Raw genomic sequence first — 17202 nt, 5'->3', positions numbered from 1 at the left:
ACCAGACACATGAGTGCACTCAATATGCACATACATTACAGAGTACAGCACACACACAAACACATACACAGATATATACACTCTGTGCGTCTTTTACAGTCCAGCCAAATCCCTGTCAGCAGCTGTAACGTGGCTGGCTGCCTTTGAAGTGTCCAGCCTGCCTACACAGCTTACAGTACCTTGTGAACACACACACATACTCAAGTGGGGGGTGCAGTAAACACACACATCCCCTCACGGACAAAGAATGTTAATTGATTTCTCCCCCAGTGGATGTTGAGTCACGTTGCACTTTAATTTGACAAAGAAAGTTGAAAGGTTGCTATGCTGTCTGCTCAGTTTGGAGTTGTTGTTTGGACTGTGGGTTTGGGTGGATTCATTTTAAAGTTTACAGTTCCACATGGTGTTATTACTATAGTTAGAGGTTGGAACACGTAATCATGCAATGGTTTCTCTCCAAAACCAACAAATCCATTCCTGATTAATGGGAATTAAGTAATGACAGAAAGCTCCTTCTTGATCTGCAGCTTCATCTTTTTGCACTAAGCATTCTCTACAGAGGATGATTTTCTAATTCGCTGTACAAAAAGAGCATGTTATGCCAGATAGTTCACTGGTGAAGAGAGTGGCATTTGCTTTGATATACCGTACTTTGCTGTGGTACTTGTCTCCTTGTATCCAGACCTCTTGAGAGAAAACAACACCCAGGTCTATAATGATTTCTTACAGATTAAGCAAGTTGCTTTTTGAAAACATAGGCTTCCCACTATAGCTACCCTTTAAGAATACAGAACTTAGACCCTTTTTATATGGATATATGGTAATACAGCAAAGCCTGTCTACATACACTATACCTACATTTGTGATCATAAAACAATACAATCTCTGTCATTGCATATTAACTTGATGTGTTTTTAAAGCAGTGTTTCTGACATTACTAAATAGTCAGAGAACTGAAATCCTGACACTTATAAGTTTCTACATCTTCCAAAACTATCTTTTAGGTGAGTTTGGGGAGGTGTGCAGCGGTCGCCTGAAGCTGCCCAGTAAGAAGGAGATCTGTGTGGCCATCAAGACTCTTAAAGGAGGATACACGGACAAACAAAGGCGGGACTTCCTCGCTGAGGCGTCAATCATGGGACAATTTGACCACCCCAACATCATCAGGCTGGAGGGGGTGGTAACACGCAGTAAGTGCTTCCATGACTCATGACATTGAAAGGAATTAGTTATTCAGCTTTGCATGAAGGTCATGAATAGAATAGAATAGAATAGAGTAGAGTAGAGATATGATTTGTATTCACATTCCATCACAGATCCAACCTCTTCTTGTCTTCTTACCGATTCCGGATTTGCAATTGTCTTTGACAAATGGCTCTAATGTGGCCGACACTTCTGTGAAAGAGCGCAGGAGTTTTATTGAGTTGCCATGGTGTAAATCTCTGCAGATCAATGTGCTCTGATCAAAGCCTGTGTCCAAAGTGGGCATAAATCCATAAATCCATATCGCTGACTCGCTCCCCTCTGGGCCTCTTTATAAGACTATCATTAGCACACAGAAGACCTCTTTAAAGGGGAATGACTGCAAAAAAAAAGGGAAATAATGAGTCTGAACTTTGTCGCTGAGAAACAGGCCCAGCCTCTATCTCTCCCTGCGGCACCAGGCTTGTTAACTAGCTCTGGCGTTATAGTTATTCTAGAAAGGTAGACTAAAATACCTGGATAACGTTCTCTCATTTTATCATCCTGGAGTTTTGTTTTCTCTTAGTCTGTCTCATTGGTTATTCCTTTTTTTTTTTCCACCACCGTTTTTCCTTGTAATCTCAGTGTCTCTCAGTGCCTTAATTGCTCACCGCCTCTTAAATTTCAGTGACTTACTGGCATGACTTCTCTAATCAAAAACAGTAAGTAAGGATTCAAAAGGTGATGCACAAATGGTAACAGATGGATACTCCAGTCATATGGTTTTCTAATTCTCTCTCTTTGCTTTCTCTCTGCAGTTTTAGTGTTTGCAGACATATCAGACAATTGTCAAAAAATTAAATAAATAAATAAATTAATTGAAAATCCCCTAAACATTCCAGTAAGACATTTGGCATATCTATAGACAGGGACTTATGCTTCATGATTTTGATTCATCACTGACAGGAAGCAAAGAAGATATAATGTGTAGTGTCATATTTGTTGAGCATATAACATACTTTTTCTTAGAAAATACTATAAAGTGAATACAGTCAATTAAAAACTGATAGTCCTTTGAATTAGCTTCAATTTTTTTTTAGCTCTAACCTCATTTTTTTTTTAATTAAACCAATTTTTTAGTGAAGGATCAAAATAACTATAAAGAGATTTTGTAAAGAAAGAACGTTTATTCACATCTTTCTTATTATTTAGCCTTGGACACAGTGTATGCTGAAGGTGGAAGTGTTTTTATGTGTGTAATCCTTCATCACTGAGACTGTTTGTCTAATACATCTTACACCACTCTGCCTATTAATGTCCAACCAATGAGAAATGCTGCAATAACACAGGCCTGTGGTTTCATTTGGTACTTACCCATATAAAGGAAGCCCAATATTCAGTACTATAAGATGTGTGTGTGTATGTGTGTGTGTTTGTGTACATGACATTTGGTGGGATACCCTGAACACACACGTGTGAGTTGGTCCAGAATGCAGGGAACACAGGGACTAGCTTTAGGAGGTCCATTTGATATGCTCTCACACCCACACCTACACACATGCAAACACATTCTGCTGTGGGGTGATTTATTAAGCTGCTCCGGTTAATTCTTAATAATCCTGAGACTTTCACACCCCATTTACCTTGCCGCTGCTTTTGGCTGATTCACAGGCTGCATATTTGTAGGCACACACACATTCATGTACTCTTTTTTTTTTTTTTTTTTTCTGACACACATATGCACTTGCACACACACACATACACACTCATACTCCTGTTCACAGAACAAAGGGGCTAGGGGGCCTTTATCTTTGCTGCCAATGTTGAGAAAAGGGAGAAAGAGGGAAAGGAGGAGGGTGGAGGACGGGAGAGAGGACTGGCTGTGTGTGTGTGTGTGTGTGTGTGTCCGTCTGTGACTATAAAAGCCGTTTGCTGGTAAACGGAGTGATCCATCACAGCCTTTTAGGGATGGGTGCTGTGGGTGGAGGGTGTTTTACTGTATCTGTGACTGTAAATGTTTAGGGATTTTTGGAAGTGAAAGCCATGTAGCTCCATGGTGCTTCTTATTTTTATTTATTTTTTTCCAGCATAAATAAAGTGGAAAACCTCTCAATGGAAAATCTTTTTAAGGGAAAACCTGAGCAGCAAAAATAGTTTGTTTAAAAGGGGATGTGTATGTTACAGAATGATCACAAACTGGAAGTCATAGTTTATTTTTTTATCCTGACAACCACAGCTTAACTCAACAACCCCCTCTGTCTTCACTTTGAGCTGTTTGTTGTGCCAAACAGGAATTTTTTGTCAGTGTCTAACTGACTCACAGGGACATTTTAAATTGAAATTCACACCAGATCGGCTTTGTTCAGATCTGCTGATTTAATTAAAGATACTGAGTCAGCCAGCCTTCGTCATTATTAATGGAAAGTTTATTTTTTTTTTCCACTGAGGGGAATAGATTTCTTTTAACAACTGATTCCATCACCCTCTCCACTCAGCTTGTGTCATTCCTGAAAAAAAATGCCTGTCTCACCAGATGTGGGGAGGGTTCACATTAATACATGCAAGAGGAAACAGAAGGAAAATAATAGGATGATGGGGAAAGACAGGGAAGATATAGAAAAGGTAGGTCAGGAATGAAAGAAGGTGGGGGCAGGGAGATGGAATAAATCAGAATAAAATGAAGAAGAAACATAATGTTGATTGTAAGTCAAGCAGGGAGAACAAAGCCATCTGGGGCACAAACAAGTCTTGACGCTGACGCTGTTCATTTAACAATGGCTGATTTAAGGGTTTCCTAAAGAGTTTTTTTTTTTCTTTTTTCCCCAGTAATAAACTTTTTGTTGGCTACAGTGTGATCAGGTACAGATGACAGCAGGCAGGGTGGATTTACAGCCATTTCACTCACAGAAATAAAGATGTCACACTTTGACAGCTGACCTGCTGGGACCCTAAAACTATGAGCAGGATCATTTCAATCTGCTTGGAAGGGGGGAGGGGACAAACGAAAAGTTCAACCTGGTCCCTTTCAGGGCCCTCATACAGTTCATATATATCTGCTTTAAGTCAACCCTCCCTATTGATGAGACTGTGCTCCTATGAAGAACGAGTCCATATGCACTTTATGGCAACTACAACCAGCAGGAACATATTATATTTGGGCAACCTCTATCAACATACTAATTAAGACATGAATAAAGGAGGAAGTTACGGTAGTTTTTTAGTCCATGACCATTCTACAACCTGAACAGTATGTTTATTACTGTAACAACAGGAGGAAAAGGGCTATTTTAACAAAAACTACTGTTTATTTTAGTTAAAACTTAATTTTTAAATTAAACCAGTTGATAGTGTTGTAGTGCAGCAAACTGAAGTCAAAACACTTATTTTGTGAGTGTTGCAATAGATATGATGTGACGACTTAAATCTTCTTTTCTGTCACAGGTAAACCTGTTATGATTGTCACAGAGTACATGGAGAATGGATCCCTGGACAGCTTCTTGAGAGTAAGTAATAATACAGACAAGCACACACTTTTAAGAGTCCAGAATAGATCATAATGGACCATAGTGGTACACGCCCTGAGGCAGCTGGGGGAACACACACTTGATTGCTGGCTTAGAATCAAGGAGCAATCACCAAGGACATACAGCGTTGTATTCAAACACCACAGAGTGTTGATGAACTGAAAGTGTATTGTCCTATGAAAATAGTCATATAAAAGTTGGAATAAAATAGCTGTCTTCTGCTTTTACAGTGTCAGAAATATATTTTTCTGGTTGCTAGCAAGTAATAGACATGGTATAAAATAATCAAAATAAAGAAACAATAGTTACCATTTACAGGTATCAAGATGTATTCCTCACACATTAAAAAATGCTTCAAGACTACTCAGGAGACTGTAGTAAATACTGTACCTGAGAATGACTGATTTTAGCATTTCTGGCCAATTCATCTGCTTTTCATATATGTAGGGGTTATCAAATGACTAGGTTCCTGACTTCTCCTTCAGCCAGGATTTGATTCTTGCCATGCCGCTGTCTCTTGAAGAGGAATAGATCTGCCTCACTGAAATTAGCCAAAGCACAGCAGCCAAGCCACAACACTGGCATGAGAGCACGTGTACTGATGCTTGTTTTAGACTTTTCCACATGTGTCTGCACAATATCCAGACCCATCCAGGAGAAGTAGCTGTTGTTTCCTGACATTTTCCCAGAGATCTGCACTTTATCACTGAAAATGTGTCATATGTGCAAACGCACATATGCAAATGTAAAACTTATGTGATATAGATTATGTCCATGATCTGAATCTGCAAAGCTTTGAAGTGACTAAGCCAGGTGGTCTAGCCACTAATTGCAGCAGACGAAATGGGAGGTGAGATGGGTCTGGTTGGTTTTCAAAGCAAAACACAGTCATCTTACACTCATGTGGCAAATGACGCGGTCTCTGACAAACACAGAGCAAACCGATGCATGTGAAGAGCAATGGATGGAAATTCAAATATTATAACTGCAGTCATTCTCATGCTAAATGGTGCCTATTGCAAACCCTGAACAAAAACTGCCAATGATGTAAATATTTTCTTGATGTTTTGCTCTCTAATGGTATAAGCTTCTGCACCCCCCCATGTCTCCTCTGTTTATATTTCCTCCCTAACCAGACATCAGCAGTGGATCATAGAATACATAAGCTTACTCATAAACACTTGGCAGTGCAAACTAGTGTAAACACTCCCCCTTGCCAACGCAAACAGAAAAAAATGTGTTTTATGTTTATATCTAGTCTAGTCCGAGTTTGAGTGTTTGAACTACTTTGCAAAGATTTAGTAGAACAATAAAAATCCAATGAACAATTTAATTAGCATCTTCACAATTGTCATTACACTGATTTTTCAAGAGTTTGAGACAGTTTTAAATAATGTATTATATGTTCTATGTGTTAATTTAAGCGTTTGTCCTATGTGTAATAAAGTGTTGTCATATGAGTAGTGGATAATCGTACCTGCATTTACCGAAAAATAAAGAACATTTAAGTTATATATTGGTCTTATTCTAATTTCTATACATGTCTGAGCCTCGAGTTTTGAGATTTCACAGTTGAGCTGATTGTGAGATGTTGAATGTCAAAGGTGGTTTTTAAAGGTTAATGAAAATGCTGTGGATTGAAAGGTACTGTAGAAAGGTTTCATTTTATGCAAATACTCAGAAAGGTCAGACTTCTTTGTGTTCTTTATAATATACATTAAAAATATGGCATTAACAAACCACATCTTTCTTCATTTTATTCTCTTTTTCTTTTTTTTTTCTCACTTTCTTTTGTTTTTTTAGAAACATGATGCCCAGTTTACAGGCATCCAGCTGGTTGGCATGCTGCGTGGCATCGCTTCAGGCATGAAGTATCTGTCGGACATGGGCTACGTTCACAGAGACCTGGCCGCTCGAAACATCCTGGTCAACAGCAACCTGGTGTGTAAAGTGTCAGATTTCGGCCTGTCGCGAGTGCTCGAGGATGACCCAGAGGCTGCCTACACCACCAGGGTGAGCTGGAGCACAGGCACTAAGGACATATGTAAATGACAGCATGAACAAATATGTTGGACAGAGTCCTGAGGCACACAAAACCAAAACAAAACCAAACAACACTAATGTTCAATTTATTTTCATTATGCATAATGATTATGTGATGTGGAGACAAATGGATTGCACATTCCCTCCTGCCGTCTCACACGTATAGTGTATAGTGTAGTATTCCCAGGACCCAGGTGCATCCTTCTTCATGATGAAGGAGAGGAACACATAAATAAAAACAGAGTTGTGTTAGGACTCATATAAATCCACAAAGCTTTGCCTTCCTGGTTCACAGAACTCACAAGCAACTGAGTTATGCAGGGGAGCAATCTAATCACTGTTTGCCCTCTAGAAATGCATTATGTCGATAAGACGACGTGTTTGTTTGTGCAGTCACCAGCTGTTGACTCATCTGCCACTTCAACCTCCACCAATATTTAGGTTTAATTCTAAAGTGCATTTGAGGCTCTATGGGACTTATTAAAGGTCACTACAACTATACAACTCTTAGATAAATGTAATTTCTAGATGTGTTAGGTAAGGTAATGTTGTTTTTGAAAAACAGTTAATATTTTGAAAGGTTGGCAGCTGACATATAGTTTTAAAAGATTTTTTTTTTTTAACATAACCTAATCCTATTGTCTATACAAAGCCAGTAGACACCCCATGTTCAAGGTACTCATGTGTTTTTGTAATGTGTGGGTGTGTGTGTACCATGTTTTGTGACTAAAACCTGTTTACACAGTGACATGTTAGGGCTCAGCGTGAGGACAAAATCCAGGTCCCCACCATGTAAACCACTGAATTTTAAAGAAATAGCTTGCTTTAGGTGGTTAGGGTTATGGTTAAGGTTAGTGAGTCTCCGGGAAATGAGTGTAAGTAATGGCTTCACAAGGAATAGAAAGTGTGTCTGTGTGCGTGCGTGCGTGCGTGCGTGCATGTGTGTGTCCATATGTGTGTGTATGTGGGGTCATTATCATCATAGGATCCTGTGGTCTAGACCATGCGTGCAGCCCCTTTAAACACAGTATAATTTGCTGGCTGGGAATTGCTTGTCAAATAAACAGTCAGTGTGTCGTTTGCCTTTCTCCCAGAAATACTTAATCTGAAATAATAAATTAGAATAATAAACTCTGTGATGTTACAGTAACTGATTACGCTCCACACATGCTTTCAGATTCCACGCTAGCCCTCACTCACTTTTTTAGTGGTTACTTACTTTAAAGGAAAATTCATAAGTTTTAGTTCATCTAAAAGGGAGTGTTTCTGTACATGTGTGTCGCGTACATGATATTGGCACAACTGAATTTGTGCGTAACTTACATTTAAACCTCTTACTGAAGTACACAAGGTTTAAGTTTAAGGTTTATGAGCATTGTGTCTTTTTGAGTTTACGTTTGTGTTTGTATTGTGTTTCTGTGTGCACCTGCATTCAATTTTGGAGGCATGTGTGTGATTAAATGCTTTTCTCTGTCTTATTCATCCGTCAGTGTTTCCTTATAGATCAGGCAGTATAATAGTTTTTTTTAGAGGGCAATGTGTGTGACTGCACGGCACCAGGCTACCGCTGCGTGAGTTGGCCAGTGCCTCTATTAGCTTTGGCTGCCATCGGCTTCCTTTCCTCAGCTCGATTTTCCTCATTTGTCCTCCTTCGTAGCTAGAATGACAAATGCAGCAGACACTACAGTGAGAGGTTATGCAGGAAACTTTGAATTATGGTTTGATTAACAGGTTTTTCCTTTGTTTTTTTAAGGTTGATATTGATAGTTTTTGATTATAACTGAACCTGACCAATATATATTTTTTTGTTACAGTAAGGTTCACTGCCTCTTTATATAACTTTATATGACTTTCTTTTCAAAAATGACATTTATAGAAAAATATTCCAAAATCAAATATATTTTTGTTGGAATGTTTACTTGCCAGTATGGGAAAGTAAATGAATCAATGGGACAGCTCCTTGAAGCAACATGAAGCGGGTCCTCCACGTGGTGCTGGAAATAATAATAATATTTCAGATAAGTGTTACAGTTATAGAGCTGAGGTTGAAATCCCTGTGCTCAATCCAAACCACAGAGCTTATATGGGTTAAGAAGTTTCAGAACAGCTCATAAAATTGTCTGAATCTTTTAGAGTATGTAGGCCTTTGTAAATGACATACGCTACACCCACCTCTACCCAATATTACACATGATACAGTATATACATGGAAAACAGACTTGTAGCTTTTTTTTTTTTAATTTATACCATAAAGGTGATACTAACACAGTATGCTGATGTTTACTTAGAGGATATTATTCTGGTAATCGTTATGTGTGCTATATGTGATCTTTCCTCAATTTCATGTTCAAAAGTTAACCTGATCAGCTGTCATACATTGTAAGATCAGGTAGCCAGACTGTCCTGCTCAAGATTATTGAATTATTGACTGACTGAAACACTGACTAAGTGAATGACTGATTAATCAATCTCTTTCTGTGTGTCAGGGAGGTAAGATCCCTATCCGGTGGACAGCTCCAGAGGCTATTGCCTACAGGAAGTTCACTTCAGCCAGTGACGCTTGGAGTTATGGCATTGTGCTTTGGGAAGTGATGTCATACGGGGAACGACCATACTGGGAGATGTCCAATCAGGATGTAAGTACTGCCAAGTTGCCAGATTAACTTCCTCTAGCATTGGCGTCTGTGTGGCGCATCCACCATTGCAGCAGTGCTGCCAGCTTGGCACATTAAGTTTCCCTGATGGGAAATAAGTGACGGTATCTGCAACTCTCATTGATTTAATTGAAATCTTTAGTTCATGCTCTGAGTTGGCTAAATGAGGAAAATAAGGGAATGTAACATGGTCCTATAGACACAACTTCATATAGGCAGTAAGATTAAGGTTAAAAAAATTGCGAGTGCTGTTAAACTCTCAAAATATCCAAATTAAGACTGTGAAAAACTTTAACATATTCCAAGACTGTGTATTTAAAGGGTCCAAAAAGAGTTGATATAGTCTATTCATTCAGAAATAATCTTTTGCAGCCTCATTTAATTTCATTTATTAGGGTCACAATCACTTGCACTGAAGCACCCAAATGCAGTATCTTAATGGACTAAGTAATATGTCATAAATATTCAGAGTGTGTAATCCACCATATCCACCATCAGGGCATAATGTTTCATAGAGCAGTTCCAGGAGGATATATATTTCCAGCTATATGGACATTACTGATGGTAAAAATATTAGTATGTACTACTAGAGCATTAATTTTTTAAATTTCTTGTTCCTCTTTCATCAAGGTAATAAAAGCTGTAGATGAGGGTTATCGCCTCCCTCCACCCATGGACTGCCCAGCTACCCTTTACCAGCTGATGTTGGACTGCTGGCAGAAGGAGAGGAACAATCGACCTAAGTTTGAACAGATAGTCAGCATCCTGGATAAACTCATCCGGAACCCTGGTAGCCTCAAAATCACAGCCAACACCACATCCAGGTAAACCTATGTTACTCTAGTTGTTAGTTTCTTCTTGGTGTTTGTGGTGTTCAGAATTTTTCACTAGCCTGGATGAGGCAGCTATCTTCACTGTTTTACTGGCCAGTACAGATACGGTTGTAGTGCTTACTGCTCTGTCATCTTAAGACACAGGGATTCAGAAGTAATGTAATGAACTATTAATAACAAAAACGGATACAGTTACAATTCCCACTTTGTGCACATCTGTTTGTTTTTGGAACCAGGCAGTACAGGGGCTTGACATAAACATTTCCTCCCTGTTTCCTGTATTTTCAGGGAGTTGTATGGATATGAAAATGGGCTCCACTTATCAGTCCCCGCCTTCTATTTGTCTAAACAATTTTAATAAATATTAATTTCTCATGTAGTCTAAAGACATATTCTTCCCTGCATTTTTGTTCTTTTTACCATCTCTGGGACTACTGTCCCTTGTCGGGACCACCATTCTTTCCTAGGGAGCCATGGGGAACCACGGCAGCCCATGTACAGTTGTTGATCTGGGCAGGGGAGGGGGGCAGATGCTGGGTCTGCAGCAGAGGGCTGTGGTATTATGGTGGACGTCAAAGCTCATAACATTGACTAATGATTTCTTAAGAAAGTGAAAATAGGTCCCTTGGAGTTTGCATGTAATTTTCCTGATTGGCTTTTAACACTGGGCGAGCACAGGCTGGCCGACAGAGGCGGCTGTAGTGATTTATGAGAATAGTGTGTGTATGTGTGTGTCTTTGCAAGTGAATGTGGTGGCAGCAGTTGCACAGCGGGAGCAGCTGCACTCAGCTCCACACACCTCGTTTGTCTCAGGGCTGTCCTGGCTGGCTAATGGAGCACCCCTCCCTCCACAAAACCCAGACCACAGCCTGCGACCGGAGGAGGGCATCTGGAGACTTTGGGGGTGGGACCTGGTCAGAGTTTAGTGTCTCTGCATGAGAATGAAGAGGAATTGGGATCAGTGGGCCAAGCTTGGCTGTCAGAGACTAATTATGGGCCAGCAGGAGTCCATTCAGGGTTAGCAGCTACTGTCTATCTGATTGGCTTCATAGGGTGTCTAAAATACACGAGATCACAGGATACCCTGTATTCAAACTAAAAAAACATGTTTATGTGTTCAACAAAGAATGGCAATCAAAGTGCTAGGATACCATTACTCCCTCTAAATGTCTTTAATGTGCAGCCCCATTAATGCACTACTACAGATGTAGTTCATTTGAGTCATTTTTTCATTGTAACATTTCTCCTTCTGCAAGATAAAATGAAAACTGACAGGGCGGCTCTGTAAAGAAGTAAAAACACATCAAATCTATAATATTGGTTCTCCCTGTAATTCATTTGCAGGCAACGTCTATCAAGAGAATAAGGGTCATTGGTTCATTTTCAGTAGTTAGAGCTGGAAATGGAGCTGAAGTTAAAACAAGCGCTAACTTGTTTCCCTGGTGGAGTCCTTGGGACAAAGTTAAATGGTCTGGGGCCATGGCTCTAGATTGAACTGAGCTGAGCCCTGTGTTGATGTATCTCTTCTCAGTGTTAAATATACTAGATGCTCTAAATTAAAACTCTGGTTCATAATTTAAATGAAATGTTCATTCTACAAATTATGCATTCTTGATGGGAATACATATGTCACACTGGAATCAATTTAGGTTGATAGTTTTCCTGTGTAATATTGATTGACATTATGTCATATCAACCATATAAAACAAGGGTAAATGGCCATATATCAAAATTTCAATCAAATGAGCTGACAATGGCCCAAAATATCAGCCTGACCTCTTCCAGGGACACCTTGGGAATTGCCCTAGTAACCCAGTGAGAGGTGAATTCCTCCCACACTGTCCTACCCATATGTATCTGTTCAAGCTCTTCTTCTCATCCACCTCACTACTCCCTCGAGAGCTGTAAAAACAAGAGAGTACACAGCCCTGATTCTTTGGAGGTCAAAACAATGAAAGACTGTGCAAAAGAGGGGAAGGAAAGTGAAAACGAGAAGAGGGGTAAACTTTATTCTCTCTCCGGTGTATTTATACTTTCTTCTGTTCGAGCGGGTGTTTTCTGCATTGCTACATGCTGTTAACTCCACGAGGAGTTTTGAAAACCCCTTTTTGCCGTCAGACAAATTCTTTCTTCTTTCTTTATTTCCCCCTTCATCACATTCCTCTGTTTCTGTGTTTCCTTCCCAATCATCTTGTCTCTTATGTTGCTGTGAGATGTTGCTGAAAACATAACAACAAAGGAAACAAAGAACATGATAAGGGGGGGAAACAAGGTCATTTGCAGTTTACCTCTCAGAGGAGATGAGAGAAAGGAAAATAAAGCATGGAGAGAAGAAAAGGGGTACAGGAGAGGAGAGAATCAATAATAGAAAGCTGAACATTCATATCCTGACAACCCAAAATTTAATTCTGTGATTTCAAATACATCCAAATGTTTGTGGTAATTGGAAAAATCAGAGAGTAATATATAACCCTCACAATCATTACCTTATGCTACATTTGTAAGAGAAACTTGCAGGTTTTTTCTTTATTCTCGTAAAAAGATTTCTACTTTCCTCTAAGGGAGATCCACTCACTTCCTTCTTTTCCCCACATGCAAACCACCCCCACCCTCCAGCCCTCAGTTCCCTCCTTTTCCTACAAACCAGTCTCTCCAGGAGGTCCTGGGGGGGGCTTCAGCATTTTGACAGGCCTCTGATCTGGCAGGAAAAGACTCAATCATTGTAACAACACCCACTCCACCGCCTCAGATGCATCTTTTTCTCCCCTTTTTCCACTCTCCTTTTTTTTTTTCATGTCTGAGATGTCATCTCACTGTTCTTTGTTGGCTTGGTCTGGTGTTTTTGTCATTGTTGCTTCATGGCGGCGTGATGATTTTCTTTTGTAACATTCATTGTATTTCGCTTCTTTAAATCAAAACATATCACACCTGCATTAATGGCCCAAGATAGTCTTTCTAATTTACTGATGGAATAAAATACATTTCATTTCAAACAGGACAGGAAAAGGCAGTTTAAAAAAAAAAAAAAAAAACAAGTTACCTTCATGGCAGCTAAACTGAAGAGCTTTTCATTTTCCATCCTTCACAATAAGAATATACAAAATATTAAGTTAACCTCACTTAGTTACTTATCACTTAACCTTAATATGTGTCTGCTTCATTCTAAAATGAGTTGATAATCAAATAAAATTTGAGAAAAAAACTATCTTTGTACTTTAAACAAAAGAAGTATACACATTTCTTCAAAATGTTACAGAAAATTACCGAAAATACTACTTTGCAATGCATTAAAAATATTTATGAGTATAAGAAATAACTTTAGCTTTTGCATCAGTCTGGAACAGAATTACACCTTCTTAATTCCCTGAAGCCATCGTGCCCCTGGGTAATATTTTCCAGGTTTTCACACACATAAACACAGTGGCTCCAAATCTCCCTGCCAATCCAAATGAGTCAGGCCAAGGTGGACTTCCTGGCATTATAATAAGTTTATTTACAAGATTCTGAATGGTATTACCAAAGGTAGACGTACTCTTTTTTTCCTGTCCTGCCTGGTCCTGTCCTGCCTTGCCTTCACAAGGCTCCTTTCCTTTGTGTTTAAGTGTGTGTGTTTTGGTGGAGGTGCCTTTGTCTGAGCTGCAAAACAGGCACAGTATGTCTTTATTAAAGAAAAGAGTGCCTTTTAAATGCCACTCACAAATTCCACCATAAACACACTATGTGCTCTAACCTACCCATGTTTTAGCGATTATTTAACTGGTGTTTGAGTCCTAGTTTGACGTAATGTGTTTTGACCTGGCTTTCCATTTTCTGCCTTGATGTGATCAGGTTTCACAACTGCTAAATGAACCACATTCGTAAAACACAGCATCCGTCATGGCATTAGAGGCATATGATACATTATACACTGATAAAGAAAATAGCTTTTTCTATCATTTTCAGCTTTCTCTCTACTGTCCAGCTTCAATTCTTCTCTCGTTCTCTGTATGCACACATGTACCACATACCTCTCTCGTCTTTTCTCTCTCCCCATCAATCAGAGCTAGTCAGAACAGTGCCTGCAGGCTTTCCTTCACCCTCTACTGTTGACTGAGCACTCTAAAGCCCAACGCAGGATATTTAATTTGATTTGATCCAATTGAAACCATCAAGTCTAATCACATCTAATGTAGCATTTTGCCACATGGTACATGTACTGCAGGAAACACTAATGAAATTAGACAAACACTGATGAAGCTTTTGTTATTAATCATGTTCTTGAAAATATATTATGGAAATATTTGATGTGATGGTTAGATCCCACACCACCGCCTTGTATTCCACACCCAAAGGTATTGTGCAGCTTTACTGTATGCAATAGACACATAAGACCTGTCTGTACTGTGTAGTAGTGTAGTAGTGTGTAGTGTGTGTGTGTGGCTGTGGCTGCATTTTCTGTCAGATCAAGTCTTGTATACAATTAGTTATCTACACGTAAGCATGCACAGTATGGACACTGTGAAATAAAATATGTTAACATGAATAAATTATTCACTAAAATGTAAATCATCTTTCACCAAATTATTAATTCAAATAAATAACAATGTAATGTAAATTTTTCCATGACACATTGCATTTACAGAAATTTCATTCAGTTCCATTCCCGTTACCACTGCTTCTGTATTTTCACCTCATCCCTTGCATTAATGTCTATTTGCTGACAAAGCCCTGTACAATCTTTTGTTCTGCCACTGGTGCTGCTGTGCTGCTCATTGCAAATAGTCATATTATTCTGTTGATACTGGTGCTGCTGTTTCTAGCCATGTTCTTCATGTACCTAAAGCTACTTTATCAACTCCATTTTATTTACTATATGACTACGTTACAGGTCATTACTCAAATAAATCTGTTTCTTCCTTGGCCTTTGACTTATTTTAGTTCTTACTCTCTCTCCTCAGGCCAGCCAATTTGTTATTGGATAGGAGCAGTTCAGAGGTTCCCTCAATGGGGACAATGGGTGACTGGATGGATGGAATGAGGACGTTGCCCTGCAAAGAGGCCTTCTCCGGGGTCAGCTACAGCTCTTGTGACACCCTTGCTAAGACCTCCACAGAGTAAGACAACACATGCAGACACACACACACACACACGTTGGGTTTCTCTGCCTATTCATGTCACTAGTGTTTACAGGGCCCCAGTACACGTGGCAAGGCCCAGGAATTTGATAAGGCTCTCGGTGAATGTCACACATACATGTACACGTACACATGTTTTACTCAGTCAGTAAAAAAAAAAGATATAGGACCATTGCTAAAGGTGTCCAGATGAGACTCATTGTAACTCATAATGACAGGTCTTAGCCTGATTTCATTGTTGCAGGTATAATCATATTGTGAGAAGTTGAGTGTATAAAAAGGAGCGATTAACAGAGAAACAAAAGAAAGAATAAAGTGTGATGAGTTGTGAGATCTGTAGGAAACAGGAGAGAAAGTGCAAAGCAATGAATAAGCAAATACTCACTGACCATATGATAACATCTGGTTTGTGGTTGCGTAGGATTCTAAATTATATGGTCATCTACAACTCTTCGCAATAAAAAACACACTGTGTAGCAAATGTAAGGTCACCTAGATTTATTAAGATAACAAAAGGTGAGTAGTTAATATAATTCCCTAGGATATCTTCATGTGACAGAAGATTATCATAGTTTAATTTAGTCATGTCTGCGCTCCTAAACACTGTTTTTGATTAAATAAGGCAGCAATGACTTTAAGCAAATGACACATTCACACATCCTGGATATGAAAAATGTTGACATTGAATTTAATTCAGATATGACTGCACCTCAAAAGCATATTTGGCAAAGCTAATTGTTTGCGTAGAAATATATATTTTTTTATTAGAGGTTGAGTTGACATTTTTTGAATACTCAAGATGGAGGGTATGAGTCTCAGCATCGGGTTCAGTCAATCAGCGTCCCTCAGTAAAAGGGAGATATTGTACCAGAGACAGGTATTGTAGATCAGGGCCTGCTGACAAGATCCTCATGCTGAGAAAAGGTTTTGATAGTGGATCAGGTTCTGGCCGGAGTCCTGTACAGGCAGACTAAAATGAAATCTGAATCCCAGGCACAGTGACAATAGACTGGTTGATTGAGTGATGAACTGATGAATCTCCTTGACAGTTCAGAGTAAATACAGAGTAAAAACAAAGGTAATCTCACAATTGCAGTACATGTTTTTGTTGTTTTCTTTTATTGTTAGTGAAAACTGCAGAGATTTTCTCTCTTTGTCCCAGCTGCTCGTCATCTGCTTGCTTGCTGCTGGTTTAATTGATGTGGAATGTGAAAAATGATGAATTGTAGAGCTGATCTCAATACTTGTCTGGTAGTGGCCATGAAGGAGAAAGGAGTTTAAATCTTTTGTTTGTAATATTGACATCTCTTCTCTTGATCAGCATATTATTCAGATTCATCGCCATTGTATTTAAATGATATATGATTTTCCAGACATTTGTACTAATTAATCACTGAAAGGTTTTGCACCAGTCAGTGCGTTACAAAGCAAAATAAACTGCAGAATAGGTGGAAATTCACAATAGGTTTTGATAAAATACATCATTGACAAACTGCAGCAAAGTAACCTTACAATGAGGGAATCCTATTGGTTTACAATGCATTTTCTGTAGCTGCTCTAGATGCTAAAGAGGATCACTGCAGTATTAATCCACTGAAGGCTGAGGGTAAAACACTTAAGACTAGCTCAGCTACGAGGCTAGCCGCCTGGGCTGAGACGATGCATTGCTCAATATAGATTGCTGTATTGATTTGTACAGTCTTAATCTAGTCCTTGATATTCAGCACAAGGCTTGGCAGTGCTCTGCCCTCTGAAGAACAGTAATCATACTTGGCTGCAGTGTGCTGACTCATCTGCTGGAGTAATTGAAGTCCTTTTTCAAGATGAGGTAGGATGGACTGACTAGGAAATT

The 17202-nt window shown here is 39.2% G+C and overlaps 1 protein-coding gene across 3 annotated transcripts in view; it reads left to right on the top strand.

Annotated features, from left to right (window-relative positions):
* The window catches only part of epha3 (eph receptor A3), a 116276-nt gene that overhangs the window by 92538 nt on the left and 6536 nt on the right, over window positions 1–17202 (top strand). For all 3 annotated transcript variants that reach the window (XM_026295076.1, XM_026295078.1, XM_026295077.2), the window contains exons 12-17: window positions 1005–1190; window positions 4624–4685; window positions 6510–6719; window positions 9236–9385; window positions 10034–10227; window positions 15174–15329. In XM_026295076.1, coding sequence (XP_026150861.1) covers window positions 1005–1190; window positions 4624–4685; window positions 6510–6719; window positions 9236–9385; window positions 10034–10227; window positions 15174–15329 — 958 coding nt within the window. The remainder of the gene's footprint in view (window positions 1–1004; window positions 1191–4623; window positions 4686–6509; window positions 6720–9235; window positions 9386–10033; window positions 10228–15173; window positions 15330–17202) is intronic.

This window comes from Mastacembelus armatus, chromosome 21 (genome assembly GCF_900324485.2).
Source record: "Mastacembelus armatus chromosome 21, fMasArm1.2, whole genome shotgun sequence".
NCBI lineage: Eukaryota > Metazoa > Chordata > Actinopteri > Synbranchiformes > Mastacembelidae > Mastacembelus > Mastacembelus armatus.
The sequence above is the reverse complement of the archived record's forward strand: the minus strand, read 5'-3'. Positions and strand labels throughout refer to the sequence as shown.